This window comes from Gouania willdenowi, chromosome 14, assembly GCF_900634775.1.
Source record: "Gouania willdenowi chromosome 14, fGouWil2.1, whole genome shotgun sequence".
In the NCBI taxonomy this organism is placed as follows: domain Eukaryota; kingdom Metazoa; phylum Chordata; class Actinopteri; order Blenniiformes; family Gobiesocidae; genus Gouania; species Gouania willdenowi.
The window spans coordinates 5414023-5441821 of NC_041057.1; the positions used below are offsets into that span (position 1 = coordinate 5414023).

Here is a 27799-nt window from a genome sequence, read left to right on the forward strand (position 1 = left end):
TCATGCTTCCAGAACTGCAGCAGCTCTCTTTATTATTATTATTATTATTATTGTTATTATTAAGTGTATTGAAAGTTCCCTCTTTTGTTGCAAAATTTTCCTCGTTTCTTTTTCTATTATTATTATTAATATTAGTATTGGGCTTCTCTCTGTGCTATAATACCGCAGTTTGTGGCTCGGCGGTGGCAATCATCGTGTCTGGGAACAACTGGGAAGAGTCTTTCTCTGTGTCCGGAAGTTGGAAAAAAAAAAGTTAGGAAGAAAAAGAGCGAGCCATGGATAAAGGAACTGCAAGGAAGTACTGAGTATTCTGTCTCATTGAAACGCATTGGAAACAAAGGCGTGTGTCTGAGCACAGGGTGGGACACAAGAGTGTTTTTTAGACACAATTTTTTTTTTTTCATTTTTTAATCTGCTCTTTGGAGGACCGAGCCATGGGTTTACCGACGCTGGAGTTCAGCGACTCGTTTCTGGACAGTCCGGAGTTCAGAGAGCGGCTCCAGTGCCATGAAATAGAACTGGAACGAACCAACAGGTTCATCAAAGACCTCATCAAAGATGGAAACATGCTCATATCTGCCCTCACAAGTAAGACAACTAAACATTACTGCTGTGGGAGGAAAGGAGTGGGGGTCGTCGTCTGTGGGCTCAGATGATCAAACCCGAGGCCCCCAGTTTAACTTTAAACTACTGCTGATAAACATCCCAGATCTGATCATTCCAATTCATCTGGGTTTTAATCAATAAATCATCCTGGAAGACAGAGATAAGTAACTTTGATCACCATGGGGGCCCCAAAAATGTGATTGTCTGATCTGAGGGCCACAATATAAGATTACCATCTCAGCATTAGCATAAAGACCAATCTGAAGATTAATATCGAGTTTAGCTGTTTATTATTGTTTTTGTTTTGTATATCAGGGAGTCGTTATTTGCATTAGTTTGGTCATTTTGCATGTTTCTGGAGTGATTTTTTAAAAAATGTTTTATTTATTTTTTTTGTCATACTGTGTTTTGTTTGTTGTTTTCTATCTCATGGGGTGTTGTCTGTGTTTTTGGATTCATTTTGTTCTCCGTTTGTTTATTTTTCTGTTATTTTATGTGGCTGTCTTCTGAGTTCTCGAGGAGATTTGTGTATTTTTGTTCTCCTTTGTATATGTTTTTTTGTCATTCTGTGTTTTGTTTGTTGTTTTTGTATCTTATGAGTCATCTTTTGGTTTCAGTTTGTGTATTTCTTTTGTCGCTTTGTATATTTATTTGTCATTCTGTGTTTTTGTTAATCTTTTGAGTCATTTTGTTTGTTTTTTTAATTCATTTGGTGTGTGTTTGGATTCATTTTGAGCATTTCTGTTTGTCGCTTTGTCTATTTGTTTTTTGTCATTCTGTGTTTTGTTTGTTTTGTATCTAATGAGTCACTTTCATGTGTTTTTGGAATCATTATTTATTTTTCTGTTATTTTTGTTGCTGTCTTCTGAATTGTGGGGCAGATTTGTGTATTTTTGTTCTCCTTTGTGTATATATTGTCATTCTGTGTTTTGTTTGTTGTTTTCTGTATCTTATTAGTCATGTTGTTTGTTTTTGGAGTCATTTTGTGTGTTTCTGCTGTCCTATTGTGCAGTCTTTTGTAATTGTGTATGTTGTTTGAGTAATTTTGTGTATTTCTGCTGTTTTTTTAAAGTGTTTCTTTTTACATGATCTGAAATTCTGGATGATTGTAATTTCCTATATCGCCAAAATAGAAAACTCAATATATTTTTAAATCTCGATGTATTGCCCAGCTCTATATGAGTTTTAATTCTGTTTTTGTGTTGACCTACAAAGATCTCAAAGTTGCAATCTGACACAAACCACATAAATCACTGGCATTTTTTGCGGTTTCCTCAGTGAGGTGTCATGGAAATAGTATTTTACTGTAATTGTCATACATACCAGAGTTTTGTCATGTATGCGGATGGATCAAGAATTTAAAAATCGTAGGTATTTCTTCAGAAAAATAAAACAATTTACTCACAAAAGCTCTTCCTCTGCAGCTTTAAGCTATTTTATTAAAGGTAGTTATAAAGATATGAAAAGCTTGCCCTGCTGAGTGAGGCCCTTTGTTTACATAGGACTATGATTAATTACATACTAGCAGTGGGTGGCAGAGCTTTTAAACATTAGATTGGTTAATAGTAAGAATCAAAGTAAACAGTACCATGCCTTGAACTTGTTGGAGAAAATGATTTATTATAAACCTTGATTGAATGAACCTTTGGTGTCTTCCAGGTCTTTCTCTGGCCGTGCAGCGTTTCTCACAGTCTTTACAAGAGTTTCAGTTTGAATGCATCGGAGATGCTGAGACTGATGATGAAGTCAACATAGGTAGGACGAGACGACGCATGAGGAGAACGTAGACAACTACAACTCGTCTAAATTCTGACCACACGTTGTTTTCTCATGCAGCTCAGTCATTGAAGGAGTTCTCCCAGCTTTTAAGCACCATGGAGGAGGAGCGCAGACGACTGGTAAGACCATGAATGTTGTCCTGTTTATAGTAGCTAATATACACGGAGTAACTTATCATAATTATGTAAGAATAACAAGTTAAAAGGTTTAAAGCTCACATTTTCTATGCTAAGAGTAAGGGATGTCCCAATACTTCTCTCTCTGATATCATACAGATATTGCCACTTTGAAACTAAGGGTGTAAGAAAAAATTGATTCAGTGATATATCGCGATTTTTCACGATATTATCCAAAAAAATTCCAAATCGATTTTTAACGAAAAACTTTTCATTCAAAACATTGCATATCACGTAAACGCCTCGTCACTAGGTGTCAGTGAACCACATCAGAATCAGCTTTATTTGTCATTGCACATGTTACGGAGCAACAGAGCTACAAAATTACATTTCAGTGTCATCCTGTGCAAGAAACATGAAAAGACAATCACATATAACATGGGAGGACAAGGGCGGGAGAACTGTGGGCCGCTACAAGGGCAGCACCCCGTATTTAGATGGAAAGTGGGAGGACAGAAGAAGAGGGGAAAAGGCAGGTTTTAAACTGAGTTCCCTATCGGGGTGTGGTCGGAGTGAAGGGGGAGATGGGGGTTGGTGGTTTAGGGTGGAGAATGGAAAGTATTTCCAACCAATGGGGGGCGTGCGCGTGCAGCCTCTTGTGGGCGGACTCTTGACCTTGTTAAACTACCTCACGCCTCAATGTGTTTTAGCTTGGAAGTTGATTAGACTTTATTTTCATAAAATATACTGGGCACTTTAATACATGTACGGTATGTGGTTACTTTTTTAAAGAATGTAAGAACTTAACAGAATCTGTTGTAGAAGCAAAAGTTAAACTTTTTTGAAAAATGTAATTTGACAGTTTGATAAAACATTCCACTTGTTTTTAATATTGATACTTGAATTACAGTCAGTTACCATTTTCTTGATCACGCAAGTTTAAACAAAATGGTGAAATGTTGAAATTATTGGTATCGCGATGTATTTCGTATTGTTTAGTATTGGGATATATTGTATCGTGACATGCAAATTGTGAATCGTATCGTCAGATTAAATGACAATGCACACCCCTAGCCGATACCAATGTCAATCCAAACTATAGTCTGCAGCAGTAAATAAAGGGTGACATTACGCTGTTATTATGACATGACACCTGTCATTAGCATGAATAATGGTACGCTCACACCAAACGCGCTTCAGGCGTCAAAATCGTGCGTTCGTACGATTTTGACGCCTGTGCTCATTGAATACAGCAGCTCTATTCCAGCAGAAGAGCCTGTCCATCTGCCTCCGCCTCCGGTTAGTGTTTTTTTTTTTTCTTCTTCTCATTATTCTGAATACGTCACAGTTGGGGAACGCTCCTGATTGGTCGACGTACCACGATATGCCCCAATAGTTCAACAATCCCAACTCCAGCGTCGGCCACATTGGAAGCCCCGAACGCACGCCAAAAGCGTCCGCTGCGCGAAAAGCTTCAAAACGCGCCACACAGGAAGCACGGGACGCACAGCGGGCCCTCCGACGCAACCTAGAAGCGCGTCCACCATGTGTTGTGAATGTACACCTGGCGCTTTCGACGCGTTTGGTGTGAACGCCCCATAAGGTGTCATGAAGGCTGTCAGTAAGTGTCGTTCGTTTCCCTAACCCTTTGTCATTCTAACCCTTAACCCCACTATGTCCATCCACCTAACCCAAAAAATACCAACATACCTCCAAAGGTGTCGTAATTTAGCGAACATCACTTAATGACAGCTAAACGACAGCCTTCATGACACCTTATTCATGCTAATGACAGATACTGACAGCGTAATGTCAGTCTTATGTATGAAACTGCAAGTAAAAAGAACAGAATACAGAATATTCTACAATTTAGATAAAAAATAAACGAGAAGACCCTGAAAAATAACCATAAAAAAGTAACATCCAAAATATCCTATTTTTAAAGTGCAAAATAACCATTAGTTTAACCTAAACATAGGAATATTCTACAATTTACATTCCACAATGTGTCTGAGTGCTGTTCCCGAGGATTTTAGATGTGGGGAAATATAATCCACACTTTTTTTGTTGATATTGGACCAATATTTGATATCAATAATGGATCGGGACACCCTGACTTAGAGTTTATTTTCATGACTGCAGCCTTAAAACATCCATTGATCTTTGAATTTGCTGTTCATTTGACCATAAATCCTTTAGCAGTGACTCATCTGGTCAAAGTCAAGAATGCTGCCATTATGTCATAGGGCAGTTTCAACTGTCGTCTCCTTGTAAAGCATTTACAGTGTGCTCTTTGTAACTCAGGCTGTTACTCAAGCTTGTTTCTTAATCTGCTTTTCCCCACAAGTCTGATTCACACATTTGGAGTAAAAACCAACCTTTAGCCACATTGTGGTGCAGTGACATTTCCCCTGATGTTGCACTATGGCAATCGTGAAAAGGATTTAGGTCTAAGAAAGCCTTCATCAACTGGAAGGTCTTTGTTTGTAGAGTGACTGGAGTCTGGCACAGTTTGTGTAAAGGCGAACTCTGTTTCTGTGTGTGTTAGTGTGTGTGTGTGTGTGTGTGTGTGTGTGTGTGTGTGTGTGTGTAGGAGTGTGCTCAGTGGTCTGGTTACAGGAAAACCATGTGGAACCTATTCTGCCAATTCTCTCATGGGACTGAACGCAGGCCTGACTGCCTGGGAAAGTCTATAAAAGGAGTGTGTGTGTGTGTGTGTGTGTGTGTGTGTGTGTGTGTGTGTGTGTGTGTGTGTGTGTGTGTGTGTGTGTGTGTGTGTGTGTGTGTGTGTGTGTGTGTGTGTGTGTGTGTGTGTGTGTGTGTGTGTGTGTGTGTGTGTGTGTGTGTGTGTGTGTGTGTGTGTGTGTGTGTGTGTGTGTGTGTGTGTGTGTGTGTGTGTGTGCGTGCGTGCGTGTTGATTGTACACTTTTCCACCCAGCACAGTTGCTGTGTTGCTGAATAATCACTTCTAGTATTGGTGAGGGCAATTCCATCCACTAAGTTTCACTACCTGTTAAACCTGAAAGAACCATTGTTTAGTTTTGACAAAGCCCTTTAGTCTCTTACTTCTGCAATGTGGTTTAAAAATTAAAATGACCTTCAAAAGAGTTTTGGTTTTTTTTTGCATATTTCTGTTTATATTTTGTATTTGTTAATTTTACATTTACATGCACACTCTCTTACTTCTGTTCCTACTATTTGTAATGTAATTTCACTTTTAAAATTACCTACGAAGAGGTTTTTTTTTTTTTTTTTTTTTGCATATTTGGGCCCAAAGCAGTCAAGAATGACAAAACATTTTTACAAAAAAGAGGAAACGGGCAAAGGCTTAAATAAGCTAAATGTGGCAAACGATAGTGAAAAAGGGCAAAAATGTGGAACAGAAAGAGGCCAAATGTAGGGAAAAAAGGAAACAAGTGATATTTATTGAGCAGAAGGTTGCTTATTTGGATGAAAAGTGGCAAAATGGTGTAGAATCAACATACATGGGATAAAAGTGTCAAAAAGAACTTGCAAAAATTGACAAAAATGAAGAAAAAGGGATAACTGGAAAAAGGATGCTATAATCTGAAAAAACTAAAAAGTGTCACATTTTTTGGAAAAGGGGCAAAAAAGGGACAAAGGAAGTTGCAAAATTGCCAAAGAAAAAGGTAAAAAAAGATTAAAAAGTTTCCCCTTTTAAGGTTTTCTGGGGGAATATTAATTAAAATTAAGACATAAAGAGCCACATGTTGAGTATCCCAGACTTTTATCATGGTTTTATTAAATACATTAAGTCAACGGTTGCCCTACCCTTAGAACACCCTCACTTTTAAAAACTTAAACGGATCAATATCTGAGGAGCAGTAATGCTGCATTCAAGGCCACATGGCACTCTGGGTTTTCCAACTTCCTATTTGAAAAAGTTCATTGGAAAAGGCCACAAATCACACAAACATTAGTGTTTATTATAAACAGTATCTCGGTCAGACATGTTTTAGAGACGTGCTGCGTCTGGAATGCTGTAAAGGCAGAGGTCGGAATTTTTAACTTGGAAATGGGGGGGGGGAGGGGAGAGAATGGTTATTTAAGGCCCACCCCTTCTCCCTAAGTTAATAATTTCTCAACCATCCACATAAGGTATATTCCCCCCAGATACAGAAATTGTTTGTTGCATTCATTTGTTGCAAAAAAATAATGTAATAATAATAACTAAATAAGTAAAAACTGTTTATTTCATGTAGATTTGAGAATAATAAATAAATAGAACCATAAGAGATTATGTGACAGTCAAAGATTCCAGTCTGTATATTATTAAAAGAACTTTTTTCTTTACTCTTTTTGAATTCTTTCATGTTTGAATATTGATTTAAGAAATACTGCTATTTCCTGCCAGTTGATTGGGTTATGGTTAGCTTTGTACACTTTGTATAATATTTAAAGAAAATAAATTATATCCAAAGACAAATGCCCAGGTAATATAAAATGTAAAAAGTGTCAATTAATGGAGTTATCACATGTTAAAAACACTGATTTTGTGCAAAACTCTGATTTCCTTCTGCCAGTTTGGATCTGGTGTCAGTATCTTACAGATACATTAGAGAAATACAGTAGATTTAGTGTTTGATTAGAACTGAGCTGAGTAAAGGTGAACTCTGCCAGCTCACATGTTTGAAGGTCAACATTTTCTGATTGTTGTCTAATTTGAAGTCAGCAGGAATTCAGGAAGGAGGTTGAAAATGATCAAATGTAAAAAAAAATTGCATATTTCTCTTTACATTTTGTATTTGTATATGTTATATTTATGTTATATTGTATTTTGCATTTGTATATTTTACATTCATGTTACATTCTTTTTTGTATTTTGTCATTTACATTATAGTTATATGTAATATGGATTTAATATTTTGTATTTTTATATTTTATATTCATATTATATTTTTTACATTTTATATTATATATTTTGTATTTTATATTTTTATTTACATTATAGTTATACATTATAACATTTTTTTTGTATTTGTATATTTTATATTTATTGTTTTAATATTTTAGATATTCTAAATTATTTTAAATATTTTATTTACATTATAGTTGTAAATTATATAATTTGTATATTTTTCTTCATATTTTTCACGACTCTTTCTCTTTTTTTTTCTCTCCCTCAGATCCAGAACGCTGATGATGTTTTAATTTCTCCTCTTGAGAGGTTTCGAAAGGAGCAGATTGGAGCTGTTAAGGTCATTTTGTCCCTTTTTTTTTAAAATCATTTTCCAGGCTGCTGTTGTGTCCTGATCTGGTCCTAGTCGTCTAGGTCTAACTGCCTCCATGATGGATCACAGTCCAGTGTCAGTAGGAAAGGTCATGGGAACAGACACAGGGAGAAAATACTGGGAATACGTCACTGACACAGAGCAAGCGTAATATAAACACCAAGACGGGGGCGGGGCGGGGGGGTCAGCTTTCAACAGCTGTCTCCAGTTTTATTATTTAGTTTATCAGATTTTTTTTCTTGTTAAATAGCTGGGGCCTACTGAGGATAAGGGAAAAAGAAAGTGAAAGCTCACTTATACTGGAACGTCTGAAAAAATGTAGCAGGGGTGTGTGAGCAGTGCATCATCACTGTGATGTTACCCAGAAATACAGACGTGCAGAGCCAGGAGCTGCAGCTGTGCTGGAAAAGAACAGTTGTCTCTTTGTTTGGATTATTAACCATGTCATAGCTTTAAAACTATTTAGGTCTTTCTTATTTCCAAATCTTACTCATCATATTTCACTCAAAGATCAGTAACAATCCGTGTACCCTTCGTTCTTTGGTTACTCTGTTTTAAAACTAAATAAAAATCACAAATATACGGTGTGGGTTTTTTTTTTTTTTACTGACTTAGAACCAAAACAGAAATGCAGAGACATAAAAACCCAGATAGGCAGCATTTTTCTGTGGTTTTTTTTTTTACTTGTTCGGTTTCTGTGTGGATCTTTACGGGGCAATTAGAGTTAGAACTGAAGTCCGCTACACCTCCTCACACAATAGGACTGTTTAGGATTTATTTCATCAGTTTTCTGGTCCTGCTCATGTTTTTATTCAGTCTGTGGATGTTGTAGCTCGTAAAAAGCTGCTCACGCTGTAGTTTTGTTTTATGGTGTTATGGTCCAAATAATATCCTAATAAACTGGTGACTGACTATCGACTGCGAGGCTGGTGTGAGGAACAACTTCTACCATTTGAAACTTTAGCAAAAACAATTACACAGCTTTTTTGAGGGCAGTAAAAATATTTATTTTGCATGTTTTAATGCCGCTAACGGCAGCCGTCAACACACACGGAAGTTGATCATAAGAAATGACAAGCACCAGTAGATTCATTACACCACCTCTGTTTTTTTTAATCACATATCATGTGCATGTTTTACGTCTATTTTTTGTTTTGATTTATTAATGTATTGCTAACGTAATGTGACTTATTGCTCTTTTTTTATCCAGGAGTAAAAGTCTCTGTGGGTGAGATTAAAACATGAAGCTCTCGTCCATAGTTTCCCGTAAATATCTCACAAATGGAACAAGATTTAATTTTAAAATAGAAAATCGCTGCTTATCTGGTGTTTGGTTTTTCTGTATTTCTGTTTTGGTTTTAAGTCAGTAAAACAAAATATTTACCCTGTTTGTTATTTTGATATGGTTTTAAAATGGAATAACCAAAGAACAAAGGGTACACGGATTAGAAACGGAGGTCAAGTTTTAAATATCGTAACCAAAAGCAGATTTGCAGGATGTTGAAATGGAATGAAATGAGTCAGTTAATCCTAAATAACCCAAATGTTTTTTGTTTATTGTTTTATGTCAGACATGGGAAACTGGCCACTCCGGGGACAACATTCGTCCCTCAGTAGAATTTTGTGTAAATGCAAAATAAATGCCAAAAAAACACAGAAAATGACTCCAAAACACAAAAAATGACAGAAAACTAAACAAAACAACAGCCAAAGTACACACTATGACAACAAAAAACACAAGATGACTCCATAAACACACATTATGACATCAAAATGATTTCAAAAACACAAAAAAGACAATAAAAACAGAAAATGACTAAATAAAACACAAAAAAACACAAACATACAAAATGAGAGAAAAATATACCAAATTCCAAAAAATATACAAAACCACAATAATAATACTTAAAATGAATCTAAAAGCACACATTATTACAGGGAATCTACAAAAAAGGCAACAAAAACAAATTAAATGACTAAATAAAACAACAAACAAAAAACAAGAGAAAAATCGACAAAATGACAAAAAAAATACACAAAATGACTCCATCAACACACATTATGACAACAAAAAGACATAAATTGACTGCAAAAGGAACAAAAATACACTAAATGATTAAATAAAACACAAAAAACAACAAACACACAAAATGAGAGAAAAATATAGAAAATGACAAAAAATATACAAAACATAATAAAAAATTACTCCAAATGACTCCAAAAGCACACATTATGACAACAAAATTACACAAAATGATTAAAAAAAACTACAACAAAAACACATTAAATAAAACAAAAAACAACAAACACACAAAATGAGAGAAAAAATGACAGGAAAATATACAAAATAACAGAAAAAGTTGTACAAAAAGAAATCACATTGACAACAAATATATAAAACTACTGCAAACACACAAGAAACGACAACACAAATGCACTAAATGACTAAATAAAACACAAATAACAACAAAAACACTAAATTGCTAAATGAAACACAAAAATCAACGAACACACAAAATGAGAGAAAAATCTACAAAACAACAATAAAAAAATATCCAAAATGACTCCAAAAGCACACAGAATGACATGAAAAAAAAAGAAAATGTATCTAAAAATCACAAAATATCAACAAAATGAGATAATTAAATATATATATATAGACAGGAAAATATACAAAATAACAAAAATGGTTTTGATAATGTATCAGTGTCAGCAAAGAGCAGCTCCAGGTTATCATCACAATTGGAGGAATTTTACCCAGATCCTGAATATAAACTAAAATATAAATCCTAATGCTGTCCTCATAACTGTTCTTTTTCAGGAGGGAAAGAAGCAGTTTGATAAGGAGACGGAGAGATACTACTCCGTGCTGGAGAAACACCTCAGCGTGTCGTCCAAGAAGAAGGAGACGCAGCTCCAAGAGGTATCATTACCTGACCTTTCTAAAAAGCTCAGTGTGTTGGGTAAAGGTTAGTGGTGAACGTGTGTGTGTGTGTGTGTGTGTGTTTGTGAACAGGCTGACTCACAGATGAGCAAAGACAGGCAGGTTTTCTATGACGCGTCCCTGCAGTACGTCTTCAAGATCCAAGAAGTACAGGAAAGGAAGAAGTTTGAATTTGTGGAACCGGTGAGTTCACATCATCACCTGCTGTTTATTTAGGCATAGCATTAGCATTAGCATAGATCAAGTGTAACCAAACCCTGAGGATAAAGCTCAATCCACTGTAAGTTCATATTTGCACTGTTTGCAAAGTGCAAACTATTGTCATTGATAGATGTTGAAAACTTTGTTGTGTTTCAGCAAAAATTCTGCTGCTTAGAGCAGAAACTTTTATCACAGTGAGGATCACATTATTAACATCTATGTCATCATATAGAATAACGACTAATCTGAGCTTTAACACAGGAACAAACATAGTTTGTAGTGTGTATTGTTGTCATTTTCCCCTCATTTTGTGTTTTTCTTGTTTAGTGTTTTGGAATAAGTTATTCTATTTTAGTTGTCATTTTGTAAATGTTTCTCTTATTTTGTGTGCACTTGTTAATGTTTTGTGTTTTTGGATTAATTTTGTATTTTTTTTCTTGTCAATTTAGTTTGTGTTTTTTCAATTATTTAATCTATTTTAGTTGTCATTTTGTATATTCTTCTCTCATTTTGTGTCCGCTGTGATGTTTTGTGTTTTATTTCTTTTAATTTTTGTATGGATTTCTTGGGAGTAATTTAGTGTGTTTTCGTTTAATAATGTGTGTTCTTAGAGGCATTTTGTATATTTTTTCCCCATTTTTATTTTTATGTTTAAAAAAAAAAAAAAAAGAAAAAAAAAAAAAAAAGGTGGTTTTTTTTTTTTGGTTGTTTTGTGTGCTTTTGGAGAAATTTTTGTGTACTTTTAGTATTTTTCTTTTTTTTTTTAATTATTTCTGTGCACATTTATTGTCACTTTGTAGTTGTTTTTTTTGTCATTTTAATTTTTGGAGTAATTTATTCAATTTTAGTTGTCATTTTGTTTATTTTTTTCTCTGATTTTGTGTGCGCAAGACTGATGTTTTGTATTTTTGGATTCATTTTGTAATTTTTTTTCTAATAATTCTGTTTGTTTGCAGGTTATTTTGAGTAATTTAGTATATTTTGTTATGTTTTTTTGTTGTTGTTTTGTGTTCTTTTGGAGTAATTTTTTGTTATTTTGAAATTTGTTCAGTTATTTTTGTGTGTATTTATTGTCCTTTTGTGTTTTTGTTGTCATTTTGTGTAATTTTGCTCTTTTTTGTGCTTTTACCTTAAGGGCCGCACAAAATTAGGCCGAGGGCCTTTTATGGCCCCCCTGTGGCAGCAGTTGCCCATGTCTGGTCTAGACCTGCTCTCCCATTCCTACGTTTTACAGCTAAAACCTGTTTTTGTGTTTTGAACAATTAGAAATTGAAGGATACAAAGAAAATCTAGGAAAATCAAACCCCATCCATTTGGATAAGAACATTTTCAGACATGCGTGACATGTCCAACCCTTTTTTTTTTTTTACAGACAAATCAATTTTATGTCATTTAGAATAACTAAAATCTCATTGATTGGTTACATTTATTAAAATTGTGTTTTCAGATGAATTAAATACTTGTGATTACAAGGAAATTCTTTACTGGTTTAATGAGTTTAAATGCAGACCTATAGTAGGAAATGCTTTGTCTGTATTTGCTTGGTGAATTCTCACACGCTGATCATACACAGTGTTTAATTTGAGAAAAATACCAGTGATGAGTCAGACATAAACATCAGCTCATAATCTCTGCATACCATCATTAAATGAGGGGCTGCAGAGACGATGATAGAAGGATCGCTGATCTGTGTGATGAAAAACACACATTACACACACTGTTGGCTGGCGATAAAGAGTTTTTTCAATGATTCAGATCAGTTAAAGTCCCCTTCCTGTAGCTGCAGTGGGACTTCCTGTGCAAAGTGGGGAAACTCTTTGTTGTTAAGTAAACAACAACAGCAGCAGCAGCAAAGCAGCCGAGGTTTCTGTGACTGATTAGGTGGATGATTGTTTTTGGATTCTTTTTCGCTAACTTCTCATGACTGGAGCTGATTTTTTTTTTTTTCCGTTTCTTCTCCTCAGTTGCTTGCCTTCCTGCAGGGACTCTTCACCTTCTACCATGAAGGATACGAGTTGGCCAGTGAGTTTGAGCCGTACAAGCAGCAGCTTCAGTTTAACTTGCAGAATGTAAGTCGTGTTTCACCACAAACCTCCAGACAGTGTGCCTCTTACTGTAAATAAATAGTTGGTAGTGATGAATCAGCTGCAACGAGGAATGCTTGACAGCCATAAATCCAACACCAAGAGACAATTCTGAACAGGAAAGCCTTGTTAAAGTGAGCACCAAGACGTATAAGTACAGGTACAGGCTAACAGAGAGAAAGAGGCACCTCATCATAACACACAGGTGTAATAAAAGGAAGAGGCTGAATGAGTGTGAATTTAGTAAGAGGAGGTAAAGGCACGTAAACATGGTGACGCTTAAAGCTGCTGGAGACATTGATTTGTTATCAGATAGAGACATGGTGTAGGCCTCATAGATCAATAAATTGAAGTTTTTGTCTTCTTTTTTCAATAATATGTTAAGGTTTCATTTTTTTTAAACAACTTTCTTCAGGAAATTTACGTTGATTGTAAGTATAATACTGTAAAAACAAAATTTAAAAAAATTCGTCTACAGAACTCCACATCCCACAATGCAATGCGCAAAACTTTTCTGACAATGTCAATAAGACAATAAGAAGAGTGTTTACAATGGAGATCAAAACAAACTTTCGAGCGGAAATTTCATCCTTTTACATTTTTTTTTTCTTTTTCAAGCAGATTTTTGATTTATTGCTCTATGAAGCCTACACTTGTAACCTGGCAAGAACCAGATTGATGTGTCCTCCCTCTAACTCGCGTTCTCCACAAGGATCTGGGTCTGTTTCTGGTGAATCCTTTCAGAACAAGGGAGGGACATTAACAGAATGCTTGAAGCTGATTGGGCAAAGCGTCTGTCCACCATGATTTGTTTTAGCCAATCACAGGGTAACAAATGTCATCATCGGCATGCGCCTGCAGAGAAGCTGCTACAACAACAACAAGGCTCCGCTGGTGAAAACTTTCTTTTGGGATAGTAATGCTGCGGTCATTATGTCTTTGAGTGACTTTTGTTGTTTTTGCAACGAGTATGCGAGTTAAGGTCACGTTAACCATCCTCCTGCGTCAACATCTTTTTGTTTTGATTCAGAGCTATGCTAATAGCAGTAGCTAGTTCCACTCCCCGCAACTGCGCATGCTCCAGTTTTGCTTCAGCGCTTCTGCCTACGTCACCCGGATACCCCTCCCTAAACCACAACACTACCTCATGATTGGTTTGAACCGGTTTGGTTCAGATTTGAAAGGCAAAGGCGGGAAGAGTACAAGATGGATTCTGGTGTTTGTGAACACCAGAATCCATCATGCAGGCAAGGTTACTAAACTAGGGGCTCTGTTCTCTCATGTGTGTAAGTCCAAAAAGCTGCGCGGCGGCGCTGTTTCTGGCTGTGTGCAATTCTCCCCCTGTACTTAAGTTAGTTACGCACTGCGGGCTGAGTGTCCCTGAAATTTGGGTGTTTCCATTCAAATCAGGCTTTACGTGCATTCTCCGGTGTGCGTAAGTCCTTTTCCTCTACGTGGCTCTAACCCTGGAATAAATTCAGCGCCCCGATAAGGTGAAACATTATATTGCACTAGAAATATGGACTTAGTGACATTTGAAGCCACACGGACTCATGCATCACGCAGCAGCAGCTGTGATCACTCAGCTGCTGCTGCACAATTAATTAAAACTCCGATTTTAACTGTGACTCGGACAGAATGTGGCCGATCCTCAGTCACACTGCAATAATCTGATCAAATCAGCCTGTTACATTGTTTATCAATGAAGGCGTTTCAAATTAAAAGTGAACTTTATCATTTTCACGGATTTCAATAACATTTATAAGGGTTGGGAAAAGTCCAGGTTCCGTGATTTCTAGACAGCCCAAAAAAAATGACATCACCGCCTCCTTTACTTCAGCCCGCCTTCATTCACACATACGCGCTTTTTGGCTCGTTACATGCAGTGGGCGTGTCAGCAGCCTGGACCGGAGAATATGCGTTGGAGAGAAGTGCGTAACTGCAGGCGCGCAAAAAAGCGCTTAAGTCCAGACGGAAGAATAGACCCCTCGGTGTTTATCTGATTAAGAAAATGTCTCCAGCAGCTTCAATGTGTGCAAAGTAAAACAGGAAGTATGGGCAAAGTGAAAGGACAGGGCACCTAAAGCACAGAAAAAGCTAAGAAAATACAATAACACTGCTTTGAAAAAACCTTGTGCCTGTTATCATCAGCCCGTCCTTTTATGTTTGTATCCAAGGCTCGCAACAACTTTGAAAGCACGCGTGCTGAGGTGGAGAGGCTGATGAAACGGATCAGATCTGCAGAGGAGGACTTCAAAGCCCCGAGTTGTTTCACCATGGAGGGATATCTGTATATACAGGAGAAACGTCAGTTCACACATAATTATTATAACTTTTCTTTAACTTGTCTTGTGTATAAACCACTGTTCCTATTCCTAATTATTTATGCTGGTGTTCTGAAGGTCCTCTGGGCAGCGTGTGGACGCGATACTACTGTACGTATGAGAAAAGCTCCAAGATGTTCACCATGAGCAACACAGAGGCCAGACCAGCCAGCAGACAGGTGAGCTGAGAGCGCACGGATCGACCTTCACGCTGTTAAAATGATCCAGATCTGTGATGATGATGAAGATGATTAAGTTTGAAACTTCATATTGACAGAACGGTGTCGTAAACGGCACACCAGAGATGTTCAAGCTGCGATCGTGCGTCCGAAGGAAAACCGATTCCATCGACAAACGTTTTTGTTTTGACATCGAGGTGGTGGAGAGGTACGATTAGAAACGGTCATGATAGAATCATCCTTACAATTACATCTTCAATTATCCATGTTCAATTACAACTCAGTTATGATTACAATGACCAGCATTTTTTTCCAATTACAATTAAAAAAAAATTCAATTACAATTACATTCTCAAGTTCAAATTAAAATAATCACAAATACTGATCCTTAAATAAATAAGCCCATAAAACGTAACCTTCCTCTTGTGTTAGCTTTTTGTTAGCATCTCTTATAATAACGGCTCAGTTTGACCCATAACTTAAATCAGCTGTGAAATACACTAAAAAAACATTATCTATTATGCAATTTGTTTATCATCTCTTGGCTACCTTGTTAGGCTTCCTAATCCACGAAAATATTGGTATTGATATTATTGGTGTTTGCGTCAGTAAACCCCTCGACTTCAAATTTTTTTTAAATGATAAAATGATCCTTAAGAGTAGTGATGGTGGGAAAAGTTAATATGAAACCTATTTTAATAATTATTAACGACATACTGTATGTGTAAGCCATAGAACTGTAATATGGTTCCCTGGGTTTGTGTTTGATTACAATTAGAATGTCCATGCCAATTACAATATCAATTATCTGAGCTTGATTACAATTCAATTATGATTGCAACATCAACAGATTATTTACAATTATAAATACATCATAATTGTAATGATTTATCAGTTACGCAAATACAACTATAATTGACTCCAACCTTGCTCTCTTCCAGTAATTTCTTCTCCAGTGCTTATTTTCGTCCCACTTGGGCTCCAGCTACGATATCATAAAGCTAATTGAGTGAATATTACAGCTGATCAGCTATTCCCTGCTGGAGCTGCCAATCTTCACATTCCAATTCCAATTATTATGCCCACATGTGACATGTATCGGATTTTTTTACGTCTGTGAAAAGTACAATTCCGATTTTTTTTCTTATCCGATGCATTTGATATGTAAATAAATGAACGACCGCACAAAAAAATCTGAAAAAAACGTAGCCGTAGTTGCCATTGAAAAACACTCCGATCCCCTCTGCGTCTATGTGCCTCAAACTGTCTCTCCTCCTGCAGACACGGCGTCATCACCTTACAAGCGCTTTCTGAGGCCAACAGACGGCTATGGATGGAGGCGATGGATGGAAAAGAACCTGTATGCATCAACAGAATACAGTATAGAACATGTTAATGTGATAGATTGTATGAGTAACTCATTTAATGCATGGACATGTGGCCGAACTGTCAATTAGGGGCACATTTGGAATGTTGAAAATCATGGAATTTAAAGGTTGCAGTAGCTCACGTACTGTTACACGTTAGCTGTGCTGTATGAGCAGCATAGAAGCAGTGCTGAATTCTTCATAATTTTTTGTTTAACATGGCGTTAAATGATGACGTTTTTCCACTCCGTTACCACAAAAAGGTAACGGAGTGGAAAACATCACACACTGAGGAACAACTCAATGGTTCCTGTCCTAATAGCTAATGTCATTCATTGCCTTTTTAAAAATTGACATCAAAAAGTTGTTTTGGGGTTTCCATGGATACGGTTGATGGTTACAGAGTGGAAAGGAAAACGGAAAGTGCTGAAAATCGTCAATCAATCCTGCATTACAAAAAAAACCTAGCGGAATTAGAAAGCTAGGGTTTTTCTTGCTTTATTAAGCAATACACACTTGATATTTTAGTGGGTTAAATGTTTTCCTCTAAACTAAACTATATATTAAAAAGTATAGGGCCCAAACTTATTTTTTGCCAAATGTGCCCCTAGTGAAAACGTCGCCCCCTATTGTCACCTTGTATCAGAACTCACAGTTTGTAATTTACACACACTGAAGAAATATTTGTGTTGTTTTTTTTAGATTTACACTTTGCCCTCTCTGCTCAGTAAAAAAGAAGAAAGTAAGTCTCAATTTTCAGGAATACATGTTGAACAATAGGAAGTGGAAGTAGCTGCGTTCAAATGCGCCGCTTTGTTTTTCAGCATTTCTCAACGAGGCCGGATTCAACTTTGTGAAGAAGTGTATCGAGCTGATTGAATCAAGAGGTTTTGTCCTGGAAATATGTTTAATAAATGAAAAGCTTCATTCTTATTCAAGCTGTTTGGTTTTTATCTGAACTTGTGCAGGGATCACCACCCTGGGACTGTACAGGACAGGGGGCGTCAACTCCAAAGTGCAGCGTTTGATGACGAGTGTGTTTGGTGAGGAACAGTCTAAACTAACTTTTCTGTGTGTTTTGTTTTAGATAATGGGTTTAAATCCTGCTTTGTGTCATTTTTCTTTTCCTAAAGCATCGTCAGCCACCTCGGACATGCAGCTGGACACGGAAGCCTACGACAACAAGACCATAACCAGTGGTTTGAAGGATTATTTCAGGTGACGCAGCAGCTGTTCGCACACGGCGGAGCTCATGACACAGTAGCTGACTTGTGTTTTCTAACTTGTGGCAGATGTTTGGCAGAGCCGGTGCTGACCTACAGGCTGCATAAAGAGTTCATCAAGGCTGCAAGTAAATAAGATCTTAGCTTCATTCATACAACGTACAGTATTTAATCACAGCAGTTTCTCATTGAGGTCATTTCAACAAAAAATGGCCCATATACGGTCTTTTACCAATTGTTCTTTAATTATTCAATAGACACATCGTAACTGTTTAGTTTGATCGCATTAATACTTTTTGAGATATGGCCAATTTAGTGAGGAGGGGTATGTGTTGATTTTTGCGTCTTCGTCCTTTTTTTTCCTCCATTTTCAGCTTCCAATATCTGAAGAACTACATCATATAGGAAACTGATATTTGGGATAGTAATACAGCTCCATCTACTCTCTTAGAATATATAAAAACATCTGTTATACGTCGTATCTGGGGGACATGTTTGGACCTTCAGTAAACAACTTAGCATATGTCTCAGCTCCCTGTAATTTAATCAGCTTTGAGCTATGAACATAGACTGTTCACATCACTAATGATTAGTCACATATATGCATTGGTTCTTGGGTGACAGTCTCTTGAAATCCGAAAAAACACTTTTTTTTTTTTTTACTATTTTCATTGGCCCATTTCTGCTTGTGGGAATGTAAAATAAAATCTGTTTTAAATTATAGTATAAATCTTGGGATATAAAACAATTTTTCTTCATGCTATTTCTTTATCTTTATTTAGGACTTTGGGTTATTTCACCACTTGTCTTATAATCATTTATTGTTTATTAGTTTTTCACTAGTAACATAAAAAAATATAAAAAACATTGCTTTAGAAAAACATCTATTTTTTAAAACATAATTTTTATTGTGCACAAATTTCTCATGTTCTACATTTTCTCTTTTTTGGGGGGGGGGTTTATTGAATAATCACAGAAAAATCTGTAAAAACATCAGAATTTTTTGAGACTGAAGTGCGTGGGATGTCCTGCAAATGATATGAAATGACATGAAATGACCCATTGCTCTCTGTGATTGTATTCTAGAATACGATGACCAGAAGTACAGAGTGAGAGCAATCCACGCTCTGGTTCACAAACTGCCCGAGAAAAACAGAACGATGTTGGATCTGCTGACTAATCACCTTTTCAAGTGCGTACTGGTACTTCCTACACGGATTGAGCCGTCCCCTTCTCTAACGTCGTCCTTCATTTCGTGTCTGTGCAGCGTTTCCTCTCACAGCGACCAAAACCTGATGACGGTTTCCAACCTGGGAATGATCTTTGGGCCCACGTTAATGAGGTCACAGGAAGAGACCGTGGCGGCCATGATGAACATCAAGTTTCAGAACATCGTAGTGGAGTTAATCATCGAAAATCACCACAAGGTGCGTTTCTACACACAAGCCTCTCAATGTAGATCTTATATAGAGCATTCAGCTTTATTATTGGTTCTGCTTAGATCTTTGGTGAGGCCCCGGACCTGACGGTGCCGCTGCCTCCGGCTCCGGCTCCCTCCAATCGATCCACTACAAGAAGGAGCAAAGCCATCTGTCTTTCAACTGGAAAGAGAAGAGCTCGCCTGTATCCTCCCACTTTGTGCCTGGCAGACAATGACAGTGAGTCAGAGATTGAAAAACTGATTGAAAAAAAAAATGAAATTAATTTCCTGAAATGGAAAAGGCAATATTGTTATGGTTAGAATTTCTTTTTTTTTATTACTTAAATTATTGATTTTTTAGCCAAAATTGCAATATAAGAGGAAATTTACCTTTGCAAACAAGTTTTGGGAAAATTTCAGTTTCAGTTTATTTGTTTGAATAGTTTTGAAACAAATATAAATCCCAATTTCAAAATAAGACTGAAACAGGCAGAAGCAAAAATGCATATATGCCCAACATAAATCATTACATTCAAGTTACCTTTTTCAATAATACACACGAAAGTACATTTGGGCTGCCTTTTTTCAAATAATTATAATAATACTGTCTTTTATATACAACATTTAACAAAGAACACAAACGTATTTCTACTGCTTCACATAACTTTCTAAAATATATATTGACATTTTCTTTTTGAAATTAAATAGTGTCATTCGTTTTTTTTTTTTTTTTTCTTTATCAACATTATTCCACAATTTAACCCCTAGAACAGACAGACGTCTTTGTTTGAGTTCTAATGTTGCTTTTGGTAAAATATACATGAATTCATCTCGTAGGCTGTATTTGCTGTATTTGCTGAAAGCTTTGAAAGCTTTCTGGAAGAGCATTAATATCTGCTTTCAACATTATCCGCGTTATTTTATCATAAACAATATCTTTAAATTGCATAAGTTTTGATTTAATAAATAATGGATGTGTGTGGTCATAATATCCTGCTTTGTTTATCAATCGTACGGCTTTTTTTTTTTTTTTGCAATAAAGCAATATAATTAATTAGGGTTTCTCAGAATTTTACACAGTATGTCATATATGGGAGTATCAAAGTACAATAAATTGTAAACAAGCATTTGTAATTAAATAAACCTTAATTCAATTCAATTCAATAAAACTTTATTGTGTGCTGCTATTCAAGGGCGTAATAGCAGCACACGGGGGAAAAACAAACAGAACGGAGCAAAATTTTACATCATAAACCACTTAGCAAAGAGAGAAATATCAATCCTCGCGCAAAATATTACGTAATACAACATGATATGATGTTCACCTCCTGAAATAGAAATAGCTATATGACGTGCATTAAACCCTCATTTACATATTTTGGGGCAATTTCACACATTTACAGTACATGCAATTTTTTAAGCTTCAGGTTTAATGTACGTTAACTCTAGTAAACGGACAGAAATTAAATCTCGTGCAAAACCTCACGTGTCTTCAGCGCATGCATTCAGCAAAAATACAGCAGAGAAATATACATTTAATAACAATAGTTGACTTTATTAACCCCCCGCGACCCTGAAATAGGACAAAGCGGGTCTGAAAATGGATGGATGGACTTAAATAACTTTATTAAGCATGTTTGGCACAATTTAAGGATGTTAATAAATCTGATTAGAGAAAGATGAAATGAAAACAAAAGGTAAATGAGTAAACTAGTGCAAAATGATGCTGATAAGAGTAAATTCTGAACTTTTTAAACAGAAAATCCGAGTCTCTAAACCACAAATACAGCTGACTCAGTATTTCATTTATACATTGATTTATTAAAGTACCTTTATTCAAATTTTTTTAGCAGGAAATAGGAATTGAGTGAGTTCACATTTATTCAAATGACCTCATTTCACAGCAGGAGCCCTTTCCTTCTTTGAAAATATGTCGAAATGTATAAGCGTAGAATATTTTTGCCTTTATCTGCTGTGAAATCTGATTTACTGTCAGCCACAAGTCACCTTCACTACGCCTTCTCTCTTTACTCATGCTTTTTCTGTCACTTCCTTCCTTTAACTCAGTTTTTTGTTTGTCTTGTGATGTCATGAGAGGTTGTGTCAGCTGGAATGTAACCCCCCATATCCTTTATTAAGGATTAGAAATGTTAAAATCAGTTTGATTAAAACTTCTATTTTGGTTTTAAAATAATTTAATATGGTAAATTTAATTTAAGTACAAACAAAAGTCTTCATCTGATTACACAAAGGGTCATTTTCCTCTGTGTTTTCCTCTTTTCTCAGTTTTGTCTTGGTGTTTAAATGAGAATCTATATTGAACTACCATTAAAAAGGGTTTTAGATTTTTTTTAAAACCACAACACAAAAAAAACTGAAAAATCTGAATAATGCTCACCCACTTTTATCACTGGATAAACAGGAATGGGACAGGAAGTGATGACGAGACGTGAGGACAAGTTAATTTGTGCCGCTGTGTGAGCGCAGGATTGTACAAAATAAATTGTGAAATACTGTAAATCGGCAAGTTCATTTTGTATTCTTTTTTAAATGAATATGTTAAAGTTTCATTTCTTCAGACAACTTTTTTCAGGGAATGTACTTTGATCTTAGGAGATCAAAGTACATTTTCCTTTAGATTTTCCTTTGAATTTACAACTTTTTTTTTTTAGTAAATTTCCTGTCACAAGTTGTCTGAAGAAATGAAACTTTAACATATTAAGTCAAATACTGTGTTTCATTAAATCATAACAGGTTTTTTGTGTTTTTTTTTGTTAACTCTGGAGTTAAAACTGGCCGTTTTTGACTACTTTTGATTTTATCTTTATATCTCACCAATAAAAACTGTTTAGCTTGCACTGTTTGGTATAATTTTTTTCAGCCTAGCTTCAGCTATATTAATATAGTGTTAATTGTTCATTTTGACATACTGTATAATCAGAATGGACTTAAATGAAAATAAAATTTTTACTGTGAAAACCACAAATATGTTTATTGAACCAATTTGATGAATGGGAATGCAAATATAAAGTGTAATTATCAAAAACATATTAACAAGTTTCCAAAAAAAAAACAAGTTATATACAAGAATTTACATAAATAAGCAGGAAATGCCTCAGGCGTTTTTCGCAAATTTCAGACCCCGACTCAGTGAAGTAGCTTTGTTTAATACGTGTTGTTGTTTTTTCCCGTTTGTGTCACAGGTGACACGTTCAGCAGCAGCCCCAGCACCACTCCGATGGGCAGCCAGGAATCTCTGTCCTCTCACTCGTCTGAAAAGAACGGATTGTCCCAGACTTCCTCTCCGTCTTGTCCGGCTGCCGAGCCCGGCTCCTCCTCCTCTTCCACGCCAGAATTCTTTCCTCCAGTAGCTTCCTCCAGCTCCCCCCCACACCACTGCTCCAACGGGAAAGATGAGACACACCCTGAGGTAAGGCTGTGCAATGCATTGAGAAAAAACTATTATTTAAAACAATAAAAAATTATATATATATATATTTATATATTAGGGTTGGGTAGGGTGTCAATTGTAATTGTAATCGCATAATTAATTACAATTATGGCATCATTATAACTGTAACTGTAATTGACGTGCTGTTGTAATCATAATCGAATTGTAATTGAGTTCAGATAATTGACTTTGTATTTGTAATTGGCATGGAAATATAAAAAACTATCTATAAAAACTACAAGTTTATTAATCGCAAATCTGGGGAAACATGTTATAGTTCTATGACTTAGACACACGCAGCTAACAATTATTAAAATATGTTTAATATCAAGTTTTAAGTATATGTAGAAGTGAAAAACTAGGGCACAATAATGTTGAAATTACTCGTTTTTCCACATAAAATCTGTGGCCCTCTGGAGATCAAACCGCTCTGTATTTGGCCCCTGAACTAAAATGAGTGTGACACCCCTGACCTAGAGCAAAGACGCATCACGTGCGTTTTGTTTTGTGCAAAAGCGAACATGCTTGATTTTACTGTTATGATTAAAATAATCGTGTTTATTAATTTTTCTATAATCAAGCAGCCCTGCCCTGAGGACAGCGTGCCCCCCCCTCGCCCCATCAAGCCTTCGTCTTCCTGGACCTCCACCGAGGCGTCTCGGTCTCTGTCCTCTTCAGCCTCCTCTTTACTCTCAGCCGTAGAGCGATCCATGAAAGTCAACTCTGCTGCTTCCTTGTCTTCTGTGAAAGAGTCCAGATCTCCTTCTTGCACCTCCGTGTCCTCCATGTCCATCCAGCCGTGTTCAGGGGAGCAGGCCCCGTCCCTCAGAGAAGCTGGACCCGTTCACAGAGTCTCGTCTCTGAAGAGAAACCAGCCGGTGGAGAAAAGAAACTCCTCCAGTGCTGCTGGGAGAGAAACCAGCATGGTGAACTCTGTGTGTCCTCAGAAGCTCAGGACTAAGTTCAGAACGACCTCCACCTCGTCTTCATCATCCTCGTCACTGTTTCCATACCCGCTTTCCACGTCGTCTTCTCTCACCTCTCTGCACATTTCAGAGGGTGAGTCATCGTTTTTTTATATGGGTTAAAAACAAAAAATAATCAGGATTTTACAATGTATATATTGACAGTATTATGATAGACGGTAGGGCAACCGTCTACTATCAGTTTTAACAACACTTATTATTATGCTCTAATTGAAAATGAACACATTTTTTCTTTTCATTACAATAATATTCAAACACATTTACATCAAGTTTCAAGATGTGCATTGGAGTTAGGGCTGCACGATTATGGCCGAAATGATAATCCTCATTATTTTTTATTAAAATTGTAATAACGATTATTTACGATATTTGTTAAAAAGAAAAAGAAAAAAAACTGTTTTTATTACACTACTTTCAAACAAACAATATGTGTACAGTTTACAGTGCAAAATGAAGCTTTAAATAAAATTTAAAATGAACCCAATAATTAAAAATGTACCAAAGACTAACTGAATGAATACACTATTACAGAGTAAATATTGCAGACCATCAGGTTTATTTAATCATGGCAACCAAAATTGTGATCATGATTAAACTTCAGTGAATTGTGCAGCCCTAATTGGACTACCACACACTTTACGCCAGTGTTACTCAAATGAGGATATGCGATGATGGCACGACAGGAGGTACTTGAGAGATAGTAGAAAATTAACAAACAAAAGCATTAAAAATGTATGGTTTTTATAATGTTTATTTTTAGTTAAAAAAGTGATGATCATACTAAATATTACCAACAACTCACACAATGACAACAAAAACACACAAAGTAAGATAAAATTAAATAATAAAATAATAAAAAGAGAGAAACAACAACAAAATACACAAAATGACACCAAAAATGCACAAAATTATCTTGATTGGAACATGTCAGGTCAGTCTTGGTCCCACATCAGGAGGGAGTGACAGGAAATGATAAAAACTATATAAATAAATCTATTCAGGAGGCACTAAATACTGTTTTAGTCCTCCTTTCTTGTTTTTTCAGATTTTCACGTTTGTTTAGATTTTCACGTGTTTTTCACAAACGTCATTGACACAAGTTAGAAATGTGAAAATTGTGGATATACAGAATTTGTCATTATTTTTGACACAAATCTCTCCCCATACATCTCAAGTGATGAAATTAGTCTAGTTTTTATTAGTCCACAAAAATCTAATATTTTTTGATATAGTTTGAGACAGTCAACATATATATTTTTAAAACTAGTCAAAAAAATTAATTGACGAAAACTATAATACTGTATCCTTAGTCGACAAAATTAACGCTGATTTTTACACCTCAACACTGCAAACTGAGAAATAACTCTCACACATCAGAATATTATTTTATTATTCTGTTTCTCAACAGCGCCCTCTAGGGAGAGAATCTAGAAAAGTATCTGGCAAACCAACGTTATTATTATTATTTTTTTATGTTAAAGAAAATTCACTCTGTCCAAGTGAACGACTACACTTATGTTGTCTTAATACATAAGCTAATAAAACAAAAGTTACTGTAAAATTTCCAAAGTCATTGTTTCTGCTCAGTGTTAATTTTGATGGAGCCGTGGGTTCGGATGTGAAATAACGTTTCGTCATGTTCTGTCTCAGATTATAAAAGCTGTCACGGGTCGGTGCAGAGCCTCATGTCTCTGGATGCACGTGAAGCCGCGCACGCGCAGAAAAAGTCACGCGTGCGCTGCGGCTCCGACATGACGATGAAATACTCGGCAGCTGCTCCCAGCAACGGCTACCAGAGGCCTGGGTCCATGTGAGTATCAGTGGAGAAGGTAAAAATGAAAACAGAGGAGGGAAATGTAGTTTTAATTCAGGGGCCAATTGCAGATCAGTTTGATCTCAAGAGGGCCACAGGATTTATGTAGAAAAACAAGTAATTTCTATGTTATTGTGCCCTAGTTTACCCTTATACCTATACATAAAATACAAAGAATGTAAGACACTGACTATATCCACGCAATAAGTGACACATATCAGTCCCAACAAGATCTTCACTTTAAATGTTCTAGATTTGTGATGGATTTCTGTTTAATTAACTCATTCAGTGCCAGCCATTTTCAAATTTTCTACCCCCCTCAGTGCCAGCCGTTTTTGAGCATTTTGACTGATTTTAAAGACCCACAGAATATTTTCTACTATGACTATCTGAAATCTGACACCAGATTCTGAAAGATTACTACTGTCATGAAAAAAAAAACCCATTTGTTTCTGGCTCGTTCCGTTCTTTTGTAATCAGCCATTGAATAGAGCGGGTTTTACACAAATCTTCAGTTTCAGAGCAAAAAGCTGAGAAAACAGCTTTTTGTCACTGCCTCTGATTTTATTTGTTTTTGTTCTGCAGAATATCAGTGGGACAGCCACAGAGGGAGAGCTCAGTGTTCTCCTCAGCGTTAGACATTTGCTCCCCTGGAAGGTTTGGCCGACAAAACAAACAAATCAATTCTTGCTCAAAATAAATATGTTTTTATTGACAAAGCAGGAGCATTTCAGTGATGTTCCTTTTTATTCTTTTAAGGGAAGCTAAAGCTCTTTATTCCTGTGAGGCAGAGCACAGCCATGAACTCAGCTTTCCACAGGGGGCGCTGTTCTCTAATGGTAAGAAAACACACACACACACACACACATCTAGGGTACAGGTTGATTATAATAGTTATTATAATCTGTGTCTGTCTCTCTCTGTCTGTCTGTCTGTCTGTAATATCCGTCTGTGGAGCCGGGCTGGCTTCAGGCGACATACAACGGCAGAACTGGCCTCATCCCTGAAAACTACATCACATACATCTGACACACACTCCTGCTACTCTTTTTTTACTGATCAGCTGTTGATACAATGTGCTGCGGATCAAATATAAACTGTGACTATTATCACTGACTACTGTCGTAACCACGTAATGTATTAACCAGCAGCTGTTTAATGATGTCATTGATTACTTCTTCATCATCATCATCATTTTATCAGTTATTCATAATGTGTTTGTATTTTATTGCTGTTTTTTTAAGTGTTTAAATATGTAAATGGTACATTTAAAACAGTAGCGTTTAATCAATCTTTTGTAAATGTGTTTGTAAACTAAACTTTAACGGAAGCTTTTGCCGCTCTGTGCCTTAAAAAGTGTGATGTGTGTTTTTCATGCTGACAAAATAAATATTATAAATATTTGGCAACACTTTACTTGAAGTTTTATACATAAAGGCTGATGTTACTCTGTCATTATTATGACATGACACCTGTCATTAACATGAATTAATATTATTAAGTGTCGTACGTTCATCGTTACCCTAATGCCTAACGCTAACCAGGGTTGAGGTCAATTACTTTTTTCAGTTACAATTAAATCTTTAATTATCCATGTTCAATTACAACTCAATTATGATTACGGTGATTGGCAATTTTTCCAAATACAATCAAAATTACAATTTCAATTTTCTTTTTCCCCAGAAAGTAAATAACAATTACGTTCTCAATTACCAAATTTCAATTACAATTTATCCCAATTACTGTGTCTGAAAGAAATAACCCCTTAAAACATTTTTAGGGTCTTATGATAGCCTTCTCTCAAAAAAAAAATCAAAATATTAAAAAAATCTCTTTCCTCCAAATTTTTATTTTTTATATATTTAATTGTGCTTATCATATTTGAACTAGTTTTTAGGGTCTTATGAAAGCCTTATCTCAGAAAAAAAAGTCCATAATTTTTCCTCTTTTTATAGAATTTCCATGACAATTACATTTACAAAGTCAATTATATGAACTCAATTACAACTCCATTATGATTACAATAGCAACAGATTTTTTTTCAAATACAATTG

The 27799-nt window shown here is 36.0% G+C and overlaps 1 protein-coding gene across 2 annotated transcripts; it reads left to right on the forward strand.

The window, feature by feature from the left end:
* arhgap42a (Rho GTPase activating protein 42a) lies at positions 1-27611 on the forward strand. Of its 2 annotated transcripts, none has more exons than XM_028466737.1 (25): positions 1-588; positions 2266-2361; positions 2443-2504; positions 7649-7720; positions 10575-10676; positions 10770-10880; positions 12863-12967; positions 15160-15289; positions 15385-15485; positions 15584-15693; positions 16767-16845; positions 17555-17594; positions 17677-17739; positions 17821-17895; positions 17986-18070; positions 18145-18203; positions 19162-19267; positions 19343-19502; positions 19577-19733; positions 22699-22925; positions 23528-24005; positions 25583-25742; positions 26331-26402; positions 26505-26584; positions 26686-27611. In XM_028466737.1, the coding sequence occupies exons 1-25, from the start codon at positions 435-437 to the stop codon at positions 26772-26774; spliced, it is 2973 nt and encodes a 990-aa protein (XP_028322538.1). In that variant the 5' UTR covers positions 1-434; the 3' UTR covers positions 26775-27611. The 2 variants fall into 2 exon arrangements, with proteins under 2 accessions (XP_028322538.1, XP_028322539.1); XM_028466738.1 differs by having other exon boundaries at positions 23531-24005.
* The last annotated feature ends 188 nt before the right edge of the window (positions 27612-27799 follow it).

Excerpts from the sequence above, each read along its gene's own strand:
- arhgap42a (XM_028466737.1), top strand. The coding sequence starts at position 435 with ATGGGTTTACCGACGCTGGAGTTCAGCGACTCGTTTCTGGACAGTCCG. Across the intron at positions 12,968-15,159 it reads TTCAGTTTAACTTGCAGAAT|GCTCGCAACAACTTTGAAAG; the intron begins GTAAGTCGTGTT and ends TTTGTATCCAAG. Across the intron at positions 26,585-26,685 it reads GGGGGCGCTGTTCTCTAATG|AATATCCGTCTGTGGAGCCG; the intron begins GTAAGAAAACAC and ends CTGTCTGTCTGT.